Source organism: Miniopterus schreibersii, assembly GCF_964146895.1.
Source record: "Miniopterus schreibersii genome assembly, chromosome: 1".
Taxonomy (NCBI): Eukaryota; Metazoa; Chordata; class Mammalia; order Chiroptera; family Miniopteridae; genus Miniopterus; species Miniopterus schreibersii.
The window spans coordinates 11,447,128-11,460,593 of record NC_138101.1 but is presented as its reverse complement, the minus strand read 5'-3'; the positions used below and the strand labels follow the sequence as shown (position 1 = coordinate 11,460,593).

The 13,466-nt window shown below is 38.9% G+C and overlaps 1 protein-coding gene across 2 annotated transcripts in view; it reads left to right on the top strand.

Moving 5' to 3' along the window:
- The window catches only part of ADGRA3 (adhesion G protein-coupled receptor A3), a gene marked incomplete at its 5' end in the record, with an annotated part of 98,644 nt that overhangs the window by 21,628 nt on the left and 63,550 nt on the right, over positions 1 to 13,466 (top strand). For both annotated transcript variants that reach the window (XM_081161488.1, XM_081161487.1), the window contains 2 exons: positions 6,609 to 6,680; positions 10,270 to 10,341. In XM_081161488.1, the coding sequence (XP_081017614.1) occupies positions 6,609 to 6,680; positions 10,270 to 10,341 (144 nt within the window). The remainder of the gene's footprint in view (positions 1 to 6,608; positions 6,681 to 10,269; positions 10,342 to 13,466) is intronic.

Genomic DNA, 13,466 nt, shown 5'->3' with positions numbered 1-13,466 from the left:
TCAAGTTGATGGGGAGTTTTGGAGTCTAATGGACACTCTCTTATTCTTACTTGATAGGAAGAATTAATTTAGAATCAGCATTAGATTTTCATTTGCCTGAAAACAGAACAAACTGGCACAGAGTGTGCTAACAGGACTCAACAGAGTTTTCCTGTAAAGGGCCAGAGAGAAAGTATTCCCGGCTCTGCTGGCCAGCCAGCCTGTCCATGCTCTTCAAGCCTGCCATCGTAACAAAGGCCGCCTCAGGCAGCGTGGGAACCAATGGGCACGGCTCTGTTCCAATCAGACTTTCAGAACACTCACATTTGAATTTCATATACTTTTCATGTATCGTATAATTTTTTTTTTTAACTTTCTTTTAACCACTTAAAAATATAAAAACCATTCTTGGAGCTCACAGTTGGTCAGGAGAACAGGTAGAGTGTTGGATTTGGCTGCCCCTGGGCTGGAACTTGGAGGAACTCGTGGAGGAACCAGTTTTCATCAGTGGGATAAATGAAGCAAAGCACTAAAAATTTACTTTTCAGGAGTTAACATTCCTCATGCTAGCTTATCACAGGTGCTTCTAAGGATTAGGCCGTATGCCCATGGAGGTTACTGACTCAAAAGCGTAGCTTAACTCTATAGTCTGTTATTCCTGTACTTGATGAAGATGTAGAAATTACAGATATTAGTCTGCATGATAAATCCAGTACATAGAATCAGATTGTATTACTACAATTCGTATTACTTGAGCAAATCATAAATGTCAAGGAATGGAAACTTTTTTGACATTTAAATGCATACCTTCAGTCCTCAATATGCCATTGATCTTTCTGTATGAATACCTGAAGAGCTTCCTCCCCCCAATTCTGCAACCCCCCCATCTGCATGATACCCCATTTTGTGGACAACTGTCACCAGTCCCATATTACTGGAACCAACCTAAATATCCAGTCATTAGCTTTTACAGACAATAGCACAATGAATAATTTTGTTATATAAATATATAATTACACAACATTTAGCATGTGATATATTTTGCAAACATACAGGTATATCTTCGGGGTGTATTTCCAAAGGGGAGTTAATGGATCAAGTATTATATATGCATTATTGCCCTCCTTAATGATTTTACTGATTCATAGCAAAACATGAGTGGCTGTTTCCCTCTGGAAAAAAAAAAATGTTAGCACATTTTTTACCCATTCTAAGTGATTTATGGTTTTAGTTTAAATTTACATTTCTCTAATGATTAGGATTGTATGTCCCTTCATAATATTATGATTTATTAATGTTTACTTTTATCTGTTCATGGCCTTTGCTAGTTTTTTTATTGGGGACTTTTTTCTTAAAGAGCTCTTTATATATTTGAAAAATTAGTTCTTTGTTTTTGATAGTAGTTATAAATATTTGCTTTTAACATTGTATATGGGTTTAAAATTTGCAAGAAATTTTTAAAATGTACTACATTTTAAAGTGTAGTCCTGTTTGCTCCATTCCTTAGTCATGATGGCTTCGAAATATGCCACCTTCATTTTTTTTCTGTTTCTGAGTCTGTCTTCCTTTTCATCAGACCTTCTCTGAGTCTCCTGTCTCCCTCTTCTAAGGACACTAGTCCTTAGATTTGGGTCCCACCCTAATCCCATATGATCTCATCTTGAAACCCTGAAACCCTCAACTTAATTACATCACAAATAGCCTTTTTTGAGTGAAGGTCATGTTCACAGGTTCTGGGTGGACATATCTATTGGAGGACCACCCATGTAACCCACTGCAATAGCCCTGTTTGTTTATCTGCTTTTTCCCTCCAGTGGTTGACTTTAAGAATTGTATTCCTAATGTTTGATCTGAATATTTAATGTTCCTGAAATATATTTTCATTTCCTCTCAAAAGGAGAATTCTTTACCTTCCGCCATAGGGCTGTGGGTGCTATTAGCAGCATTCCATTCTGGGACTTGCAGTACATGCAACTGAGAACATGTAATACTCAACTTCTATTTTTTTCTGTTCCATTAACTTTGATTTAAAAAACAACAACCACACATGTTACCCAGCCCAAGTGCCTCAATGGTTGAGCGTCGCCCTGTGAACCAGGAGGTCACAGGTTTGATTCCCGGTCAGGGCACATGCCCGGGTTGCGGGCTTGATCCCCAGCAGGGGGCGTGCAGGAGGCAGCCGATCAGTGACTCTCTCATCATTGGTGTTTCTGTCTCTCTCTCTCCCTCTCCCTTCCTCTCTCTGAAGTCAGTAAAGATATATTAAAAACATAAAACAGCACATGTTTACATTGCCTTACTCTTGCTTTCACTTTCAGCATAAGCGATATGCTGAGCCACAGCAGTGGACATCAGACTTGCCTCGGAGTTAAAATTCAGGAGGCGTGAGCCCGGAACAGCGCTCCTGAGCACCGTCTATAGATCATGCGTGTTATCACCATTAGTAAAGAACAGAAATGGGTCTGTCTGAGCTTTATAACTTTGGTCAAGCTTCCTATTTTTCATTCAGTTACCTCCTAGAAAGATTGAAATTTCAAAGATGTCAGCAGAAATGTTGATTACGAATGGGTTTTAGGTTTATAATGATACAGATATTATTATGCATTTTCTAGTTCTACAAACTCCGTCTCAAAATTGAGTATAAAAACTGTCTGCAGAGTAGATTTATTCCTCCCGATCCCTTTTTCTCGCACAGAATCCTTAAACACAGGGAGTAATGTGTGGACTGAATATATTAACATGAGGTTGTAAATATACTTTTAAGGTTACAGTTACAACTTTTTAAGTGTGATGAAATGTCTTTTTACTCTCCTCAATAAAATCTATCATTTATTGTACCAAAGCCTTTATGACTGAGCCAATGACAGTCCTTCTGCTGGAGCAGCACTGAGCGCAGTGAGTGTGGTAGTCACCGCCCTGAGCCTGTTTCCCAAGCCACTTCCATGTCTGGGTTCCATTCATCACTCAGAAACAGAACTCTAATGTCACTGAGCTTAGTCAGTAGATTGTTCATTTTCCTTACTTTTGGTTTATTGGTTATAAATTCTTGGTCACTGTAAAGTTCATCAGCTTTGCTCGTTAAAACGTGAATAATTATAGAAAATGAAGAGAAGCTAGAAGAGAGCTTGATGATTATTCTGGTCTAATTTTTTTCTGTCTTAAAAATGACATTGAATTCTACCATAGAAGTAACTGTCACAAACTAAATCATTCAATACGGGTGGGGTCTCAGCTAAAAACCTGGACCACTATTGTTTTTTTGTTTTTTTTAATTTATCTTTATTGTTGGAAGTATTATAAATGTCCCTTTTTCCCCCCATTGATTCCTTCCCCCTGTACCCCTCCCCCCAGGCCTTCACCCCACTATTGTCTGTGTCCATGGGTTATACATATATGCATAAAAATTCTTATGTTAATCTCTCCCCACCCACCTACCCCCACCTTCCCTCTGAACCATGCTTCTATGTCTCTGGATCTGTTTTGTTCATCAGTTTATTTTGTTCATTGGATTCCACATATGAGTAAGATCATGTGACAGTTGTCTTTCTCTGACTGGCTTATTTCACTTGGCATAATACTCTCCAGGTCCCACCATGCTGTCTCAAAGGGTAAGGGATACTTCTTTTTTACAGCTGCATAGTATTCCATGGTGTAGATGTCTGAGAAGATGCTTGATATGATTCAATCTTCTTGAACTTGTAGAGACTTGTTTTGTGTCCTAACATGTGGTCTGTCTTTGAGAGTATCCCATGTGCAATTGAGGAGAATGTATATTCTGCAGCTTTGGGGTGAAATGTTCTATAAATGTCAATTAAATCCATCTGATCTAGTGTGTCATTTAGAGTCACTGTTTGCTTGTTGAGTTTTTGTCTGGAAGATCTGTCCAGTAAAGTCAGTGGGGTGTTAAAGTCCCCTGCTATGACATATTGTTCTGTATTATTATTATTAATATTATCGTTGTTAATCCTCACTTAACAATATTTTTTTTCTATTGATTTTTAGAGAGAGTGGGAGGGAGAGAAAGAGCAAGGGAGGGAGAAAGGGAGAGGGAGAGAAACATTGATGTGAGAGAGAGACATCGATCGGTTGCCTCCGGTATGTACCCAGACTGGGGCCAGGGATTGAACCTGCAACCCAGGTATGTGCCCTTGACTAGGAATCAAACCCACAACCCTGTGGTGCAGGGGGGCTGAAGTTCTAACCACTTATCAACACCAGCCAGGGCAGCATCACCATTGTTCTTTGCACTACTGTTAATGCCTAATAAGTTGCAAACAGTTACTATATAAACATTTTTTGAATATAAATAAATGTGAGTCCTTAATCTCAAAGTATAAATAAAATATTCTTTATTTTTTTGCTTAGATATAATTGTATTCAAAATTAACCCAACTTTAAGTTATGCTTAGTTATTAAGGAGAAAATATTTTATCAGGAAAAAATATTTTAAAAATAAGAGTCATAGTCTTGATATTTTCAGAGATACTGTAAGGTTATAAAAAATAAATGAGGAACCAGTAGAAGCCTCGTCACTACTATAGCGATCTTTTTGCTGTATTTTTTCCAAGTTTTTTTTTTTTTTTTTTTAATCTCTGCCTGGATTCTTTTCAATCAGTGGTATCAGTTTTGTTGTTATAACTGATCATAAGCATTTTCCTTTTCATCAAGTTTCCTTTGAAATGATCATTTTTAATGCTGTGTGACATTTTGCTGTTTGGATGTATCACAATATGTCTCTCTCTTCCTCTTACATAAACTGACCTCTTTGGTAGTTTCTAATTCTGTCTGTTATAAATCACGCTGAAACGAGTCACTGAATATACCTGTTGTCAGATCTGGTGACATGTTAGCAGAGGGTTGATGCCTGTGACCGCGGGCTGGAGGCTCCTGGTGTGCACCGCCAGGCTGCTCAGAGAAGCCTGTTGCGGGGACCTTTGCGGCCTCGTGCCAGTCTGAGTTTGCTTTGCCCATGCCCACTACCTCGCTTCTGAAAACCTTTGCAATTTTGATTAGAGAACGCGGTATTGTATTTTAATTGGAGTGTTTTTGATCGCCATGTTTCCTTGGTCCCCTGGTTGTTGCTTTGGTAATAGCTTTGGGAGAGGCTGAACACTGCACGGTAATGTACTTTGATTGAAAGAAACATTCAAACGACAGAGGGTGTGAGTCTTGGCACCAGGGAAACTGAATCTGACCGCTAATGAACGTTCATTGGGCATGTCTTAAATTTTCTAGTTTCCTTCTAGTGTTTATGAGGTAGGTATTAGCCTTCCCATTTTATGAACAGGGGCTCTGGTACAGGTTCAGTGTCACCTGGGAGTGACTGAAGAGCTGGCTTCAAACACAGGTGTACTTGACCAGAGAAGCTCCTAGTAATCGTCCCACGTAACAGGCTCTGAAATGTTCATCTGCATGAGTGGGGATTAAAAAAAATTCACTTATATCTAAAGAAAATTAGATGTCACATGGGATAGAAACTTTTTAATGTGCTTTTAGAGTAATGAAAGTAGACAAAGTGAAAATGGACCTGAAATTTTATGACGCAGAGACATTGTATGTACGCAGACTTGTGTGTTGCACTGTCTCGGAGGGAGGGGTGTCACCCCTCCACCTTGCACCCACTGTGAAGGGCGCCCCTGCAACACTGAGTGTGAGGCAGAATCTTGGGCTCAGATGCCAGTAGTGTCTCTCTTGGCCAACGTGGGCGTATGTTGGAGAACGTGGGGTTTGGAGTAGAAAAGTCCTGGGTTCACCTCTTGGCTCTGTCATTTATTAGTGTCATCTTGTGCCATTAACATAACTCTTTTATGCCTTGGTTTTCTCATTTTCTTAATATCCCCACTCCCCCCAATCAGGTAGCTGTAGTATTTTCACTTTATTTATAGAAACTCTTTATTGTTATTTAAGCTGCCAGAGGTGCATAGTTACAAAGCCTAGAGAAGCTGAATCATGGATACAGAGTCTCTTCTTAGGCAAGTCTTGCCATGAGGGTGGCTAGATTATGACTTCGAATAAATTTTTGTTTTCAGTTTGTTTGTTTTTTAAGAACATTGTCTTGGTACCTGTGGTATAATATTGGAATACAGCCACCATCTGCGTCTGCGTGTGAGTGCATGCGGCCAGTACATTTTCACAGCCAGACACATAGGCTTGCGTTCTGTTAAATTACAGATAATATTCAGCATTACTGCAGTGATATCAAGGGAGTATTTTATTTCTTTGTAAGGTCAATATTTTATAGAGCACTGTACACATTTTTGTATTAAGTTTCCAGTTTTTAAATAAGTATTCAACTTATGTAAGTTTATTAATTATATAAATGTATGTGGCCTTTTTTATTCTTATATTGAACTGAGAGCTATTTTGTGTTGACTTCTCTTTTTATTTTAAAATTTTGGTTCACTATGACAGGGACAATTTAAGAAGTGACAGATGTGTGAGCTCTTTTAGGTGGTTTTCCAAAAAAAGACAAAGAAGCTCCTTTTTTGTCAGGCATCTCAAAAATGTGGGGTGTAATAAAGGACTTCTTAGAATTCCTCATAGGTTTAACTATAATAAGCTAAATTACTTTGATATTGGTGCTGTACATATATTAGGCAACTTACATTGTATTTTTTTGTCATTTTTAGGATTCTGAGTAACAATAAAATTTCCGAGCTGAAGAATGGCTCATTTTCTGGGCTCAGCCTCCTTGAAAGATTGTGAGTATTCTTATTGTTATTTTACTTAATGCATTTCTACTGTATATCTAGTACTAAACCCCCAGCTTTTCAAAATAAAAATTGAGTTTTTCCAATGTTGTATTAGGAGAAATTTCTAGAATTGAATTTTTAAAAGCAAGTAGTCCTGACTTTACTTTTATGTGGAATCTGAAAAAATAAATGAACAAACTAAACAGAAACAAACTGAGATGCAGAGAACAAATTGATGGTTGCCAGATGGGAGGGGGATTGAGGGGTGAGTAAAAAGGGTGAAAGGGATTAAGAATACAAACCGGCAGTTGTAAAAGCAGTCACAGGGATATAAAGTACAGCACAGGGAATATAGTCAATAATAGTGTAGTCATTATGAGTGATGTCAGGTGGGTACCAGACTTATGGGGGGCAACTTTGTAAGGTATATAAATGTAACTTTGTAAGGTATATAAGCTATATACATTAGTTGTACACCTGAAATTAATATGATATGTGAACTATAATTGAAAAATAAATTTTAAAACACAACTGGTTAAAGCAGAGGTTGGCAAACTTTCTGTAAATGGCCAGACAGTCAATATTTTAGGCTCATGGGCCATATGGTCTTTGTCACAATGACTGGATTCTGCCATTGTAGTGGGAGAGCAAGCAACAGACCGTAAATAAATGAATCCACATGGAGGTGACTCTGTTTACAAAACAGGCCATGGGAGACCGTAGTTTGCTGACCACTGGTTTTTAAAGTATAGATGCTGTTTTGAAGTTCAGTTTTGACGTGCATGCCTCATAAAGTAGCCAAGGAGAATTAAAAAACCACCAAGGGGAAAACTTCTGGATAAACTCTGGTGTTTTATGCAGATGTCTCTGAATGTGGTCATTGTGTTTTACTTAGCAATTAAGTCTAGTCATTTTGCTTATGATCAGGTGTGTTCCAGGTAACACACATTTTTTGCCTTAGTGAGTGTAGCACAGTGGATATTTAATTTGCTTGTTTTCCGAATGCTGCTCTAGGATCCTGTTTCAGATTCCCATGTTACCCATACACTTAGGATAACACTTCAGAGTACAGCAGGGAGCCACACAGTGAACATCTTTCCTGCTGAAAATCGAACTCTCCTCATTTTCTCAGCTCTCTCTGTTGTCCTTCAGTTTCTCTGCTTCGAGGCCGCCTTTCCTTCACCGTTTCACCTACGGGCTCCTCCCACAACTGAACTCCCGCAGGACTTGACTGCTCCCATCACTAATGTGTTACTTAAGCATAGACCATCTATAGCGTTTGACTCTATCGCCAAATACAGCCACATTTTAAGGTATTAGGGGTTATGACTTCAGCGTAGGAATTGGGGGGCAGGGTACAATTCAGTCTTAAAGTTCAAACCATGTTGTTCAAGGGTGAACTGTATATTGTTATTAAAATAATTTTCTAAAATGTATACTTCCTGTATATTATTCCCTTGCTTTTTTGATAAATGTTTTTTGCATTTTTTTAGACTTTTTAGACTGTTTATAATTGAGAACGTCTATGATTTACCCACCTATTCACCATGTACTCATTCGTCCCTCTCTGCTTCCTTCCATTTTCCCTCTTCATTTTGTGGTATTGTCATTCTTATGTTATATTTGTCAGAGTTTAGTGACACTCTCCTGTGCTCTAATTACTGACACTAGAATTGCATAGTGGTCAATGTGTGTGACCCTTTAATGTTCATTCCACCTGGAATGATGGGTCTAGGTCATCAAAGCATCTCTTGCTAGTGATTGACAGGCCAGTCCTAGCCAATGAGGGATGAGGGATGAGGGATGAGGGATGAGGGATGAGGGATGAGGGATGAGGGATGGTTAGCTTTGAGGCTTCAGAGAATGATTTCCAGGCTCCTAAGGAGATACAAGAAGAAAGTCTCCATTCTTTTTCATGACTTTTTTCTTGGAGGTGATTTTTGGACCTGAGATATGATGTCATGATTGAAGGTCAGCCTGAAGGCAAATTTGACTGTCTGCACATGGGGATCTGAGAGATAGATGGAACCAACCACTAAGGCTGCCTTACTTCTTGATTTCCTGTAATACCAGCGAATTACTGTCTTTATTGTTGAAGCTGTTTTGAGTAGAGCTTTCTGATACCTGTAGTTTAAAAGTGTCTTTTCTGATATACTTTATATTCTTGCCTGAAGGATATAGCTCTTTTTCCAATTACTATTTAAATATTTCTTTAATTTTGTTGAAGCAATTTTCATGCACCTTTTTTTTCATTTATGTTTTAATGACCCAACATATTCATATGTAGCTGCCCATCCTAACATTAGACTTCTGTTCACTAGGGAAGCCATGGGTTGGTGAGGGGAATGTTAAATGAGAGAATCTGACTATAAATATCTTTTGGCAATGCCTGATTAATATGGCTATTATTAAATGTTATATAACATGTCAAGCATTTTTTATTATTAAATAAAAAGTGTATCTTTAAATCATATTACACTACTTAGTTATTCATGAGAACTATTTTCTGGAAACACATGCAGTACATCATTGACCACAAATTTATGTCGGGCTTTAGCGAAGTCGTTTCCTGTTGTTGATACCTTTTAGAATCTGAGAAGGGAAGCATATTAAAAAAAAAAAAGAACTGACATTATATGTTTCCATTTGCTGAGATTTTTAGCTTATGCAATATAAGTCACACACATTCTGATTGAATTTTCTCCAAAAATCTTCTTTGAGGTGTAGAGTCGGGATAGGTCGTAAGGGGGAGATAGGAACTAATACATTGGTCCTCATGGTGAATTGTACTTTCTGGGACTTAAAACGTTGGGTACAGAAACTAATATTTATTATGAAAATTTTCAAACATACAGAAAAATTGAAAGAATGTAGTAATCTCCCGTATCACCAGTTTATTTACCCAAATTCAATAATTATTAACACTGACAATTCCAGGCTTACATCTTGACCTCTAATCAAACCAATGGACATGGCTACCCCCTGACTTCTGTCTATCTCATTGCCCTAGGCCCTAGGTTTAGTTAGGCCAAGGTAGTGTAATCATGCCAATTATTAGGGCCAGAGTATTTGAAAAATCAGAACAGGGGTTGATCAAGTGCCACACCTGGAGGAGCGGTGCTGGGAATTCTAGGCACTGTCTGGTGTGTGTACCGTATGCTGTGGGAAAGTGGGGAAAACAAGGGAGAAGCCTGCAAAGACAAAAACTACGCTTAAGACAGTGACTTAACATTAAATAATTGATAGCAATTATTGCTGTTATCATTGTTAAATTCTGGAATCTTTTTTAGTTACAATCTTTTATAGGACTGTAGTTTAGTGATAACTTTGAATTTGAATAATATTAGGATACACATTTCTTTTGTACATATACTTTTATTCTTCTAGTGACTAAAACAAATGGCTTTAGAGCCAGAGTCCTGGAATTTGAATTCTGGCTCTGGCACTTCTACTGGGGTGATCTTGGTTCAATCTTTTTGGCTTCAGGATCCTCCCATTATTTTCATAATTGTCGTTTTTTGTATAGTACTTAAGTGCATTGTGCCGAAATATTTGTTACAGTGTTCATATGTAAATGACTTATTTTATTTTTTAACAGGGACCTCCGAAATAATCTTATTAGTAGTATAGATCCAGGTGCCTTTTGGGGACTGTCGTCGCTAAAAAGATTGTAAGTGTTTGAATTGCTTGCTTATGAGCTTGAACTGTTTCTTTTATAAATAACTGTTCATCGACTTAAGATTTCACATGATTAAAAAATGGGTTTTTAATAATTTGAGAAGTTCACCTGGCCAGGTCCATGACTGAAAACAGAGAATGTTTAATATAAGTAGCTTAGAGGACAGTTAGTTTGTGTAGCAGTTTGATTTGTTTGCAGATTGTGTCCCTCTTATGCTAATGATATCATTGCCTTATCATTGGCTTTGTCGGCTGTCAGTCATCTGCAGCTAACTTTCAAGTTATAAATGTATTCCAGTCGTATCTCTTGTAAATGCTGTATCCGTTGAGGTGCCTTTCAATAATGATTTAAAGTCTTGCCATTTTTTGTTTATTTTATCTATGTATTATTATTATTTCAAAACCTTAGGACCAGTTTTTATTCTGAAGCTGAAAACTCTCTCCCATCCTTCCCTTATGCGGTTTCACAGTTGTTAAGAAGTAACCCTACACTCAGCCACGTGTGCTGTCCCACCACCCATTCCTTCCAACGGCACTTGTTATGCACTGGCTGCTTGCCATATGCTGACTTCTCTGGAACAGCTCACAGACTCTTGGGGGCAAATAGATGGGTAATGAAAATACATCATGCAGATGTGCTACAACAGATAAAATAGTAATAATAATCTGCCAGGGAAAGGAGTGACCACCTGAGAGGGACTGGCCTGCCACACGAGTAGCCGGCAGTTAGGGTTGACCTTGCTCCTTGCATTGGAGAGTAAGAGGAGGGTGGATGGACATGGGTGTGCAAACATGTCTCTCGGGACAGTAGCTTAGTTCTTTGGCCACGGCCTCAAGTGGAAAGGGGGGAAAGAATGTTGACAGGTTAGGTTGCTCAGGGCAGGACTAGGCTTTGGTAGGCTTGGATGACCTCCTGCCATGTAACAAAAAATCTCCAAATCTATTGTTTAGATAGGGGTTGAGGGGGACTAGCAGAACTTTATGAATATGGAATTGACATGATCAGATTTGTGTTTCAGAATATTTCTGATAACAGTAAGGAGAAACCACTTAAGTGCAGAGAATCAGAGACAAAAGATAAAGAGGAAAGAGACCAGCTCCATGTTTCATAGTCACCCTTTCAGCCCCTGTCTCTCTCTGTCTGTGTGTCTGTACCTGTCTCTTGTCTGTCTCTCTTTTGGTTACATCATGCTTTTTTATTTTTTAAGGTTTTTTTTAAAAAAAGTTCAAGGTACCTGAGTATTATTTATGTCTTATTTGTTCTCCATTGTATCTGTGTAATAAAACCAGCTGTGTTTGCTCTTACTTGAATCATTCCACGACTTACTTAAATGTTGACACTGACCTTCCATCCTAATACTTTGGACTTCTTGTGGCTCTTTTTCTATAATTCAAAACCTGTTCATCCCTTTAGTTAGGCCCAACTGTAAGAGTTGTCCATGCTAATTTTTCAGGTGTTTTTTTGGTGTTTTTTTTTAATTACTTTTCCAAGTAAATTTATTTTTATCTAAAGCTTATTCTCTTCAGGTCTCCTCTCAGTTGCCCCTCTTGGGCAGTATTAAGGTTCAGAATCCTGGAAGATTAAGAGTAGTAGGAGTTAAAGGATTCTCTCTTACTCTTGTGAAATTTAAAATTTCAGGTGGACTCTGTAGGAGGGAATTTACTGCCACGGTCTTTGTTGTGGGTGGGGGGGGCGGTATTTCATGGTGTTTATCAGGCTCTGAGTGCACTTGGGGGCAGAAGCTCAGGGATGTGTGGAGGAGACTTTTTTTTCTTCCAGATTCACACTAATCTTCACTGTTTTCCAGTAAAGGATTTTTAATAAAACAAGTCAGAAAACCTGGCCCATCTGGGTTAGGTCAGTGGGACATGGAGACCAGAGTTCTAGGAAAGGAAGACAGAGTTGGAGGGTGGAGGCATTAGGTCGGCATCAGAGCTGCAGTGGGTCAGGCTAGTTCAGAGTGCAGTAACAGAAACATCACCCAGGTTTAGCAACATAAAGTGTTAACACAGAGACCAGCATCAGTTCAGTTGCACACAAATTCATTGAGTCCATTCTCTGCCCAACAGGGAGCCAGGCTCCAGAGATACAAAGGTAACTCATGAACCCCTTGAGGGTTTGCGGTTTAGTGGAATCATACACACCTACCAGGAGCCTAGCCATGCACTTGGTTGGGATCAATCTGCTTACAGACAGGTGGAGCCATGGTAGAGTTGAGCTGCTAAGAGTCCTGGAAGCTGTTAGGATGCAGCCAGACAGACACAGGCCGGCTGGGGTGTGGAGCAGGGTCATGAACAAGCAGCACACCTCCCCACAAACAGTTGTTAGGGAGTGGAGGGCAGCCAAATGAGCTTGATTTATAGCAACGGCTCCCTTTCTTTGTGCTTCTTACCAGGGCAGATGGACACCGTGTTTGGATGGGTCAGTTCTAACCTGTGCCTGCAAACACGAGTCAATGTAGGAAGCCGGAGTGCAGGTGTAGACCTACCTTGTAGGAAACTCTGGGGCCAAGGTCAATCTGTCTCTGTTTTAACTGTCCCTCCAGATGATTTTGATGCTAAAGTGTCAGAACTTCTAGAATATTTGAATAATTTTCCCTCCAAACTTTTTATGCCAGGGGAGGGATGTGACAAGAGCACTTATTTTTACCTTCTGTGACCACACCACTGTAGGCACAGCTTTTTTGGAAGGAAGCTTTTTTTTTTCCTAAGGAAGATGAATGCTAACAATATCTCCATGTCGAGGTAGAGGGTGAAGGAAACTGGACTGTTAATAAAAAGCAGTTTCATCAGGGTTTTTAAGGACACTGCAGAATATCCTAGCTTCTCCATCTAATCCTTAATCCTTCAGTCAATAATTTCTCAATTACTGCCATCCAAAATAAATATATAAATTTCGTGTTCAGTAGCATTTAACTTAATTACTAATATCGTGCCAGGCATTGCTTACCGTTTTTCATGGCATTACACATTAAGTAGTCTCTTGTGTTCTTGCCTGGGAAGGTAATTGACACTTGTAACGTTCTTCCCTCTAGAAAATATATTCTTAGTTCCAAACAGCTGACTTGTAATTGAGTGTACAGTATACAGCTTGCAAGCTGAGAGAGCCTTAGATGT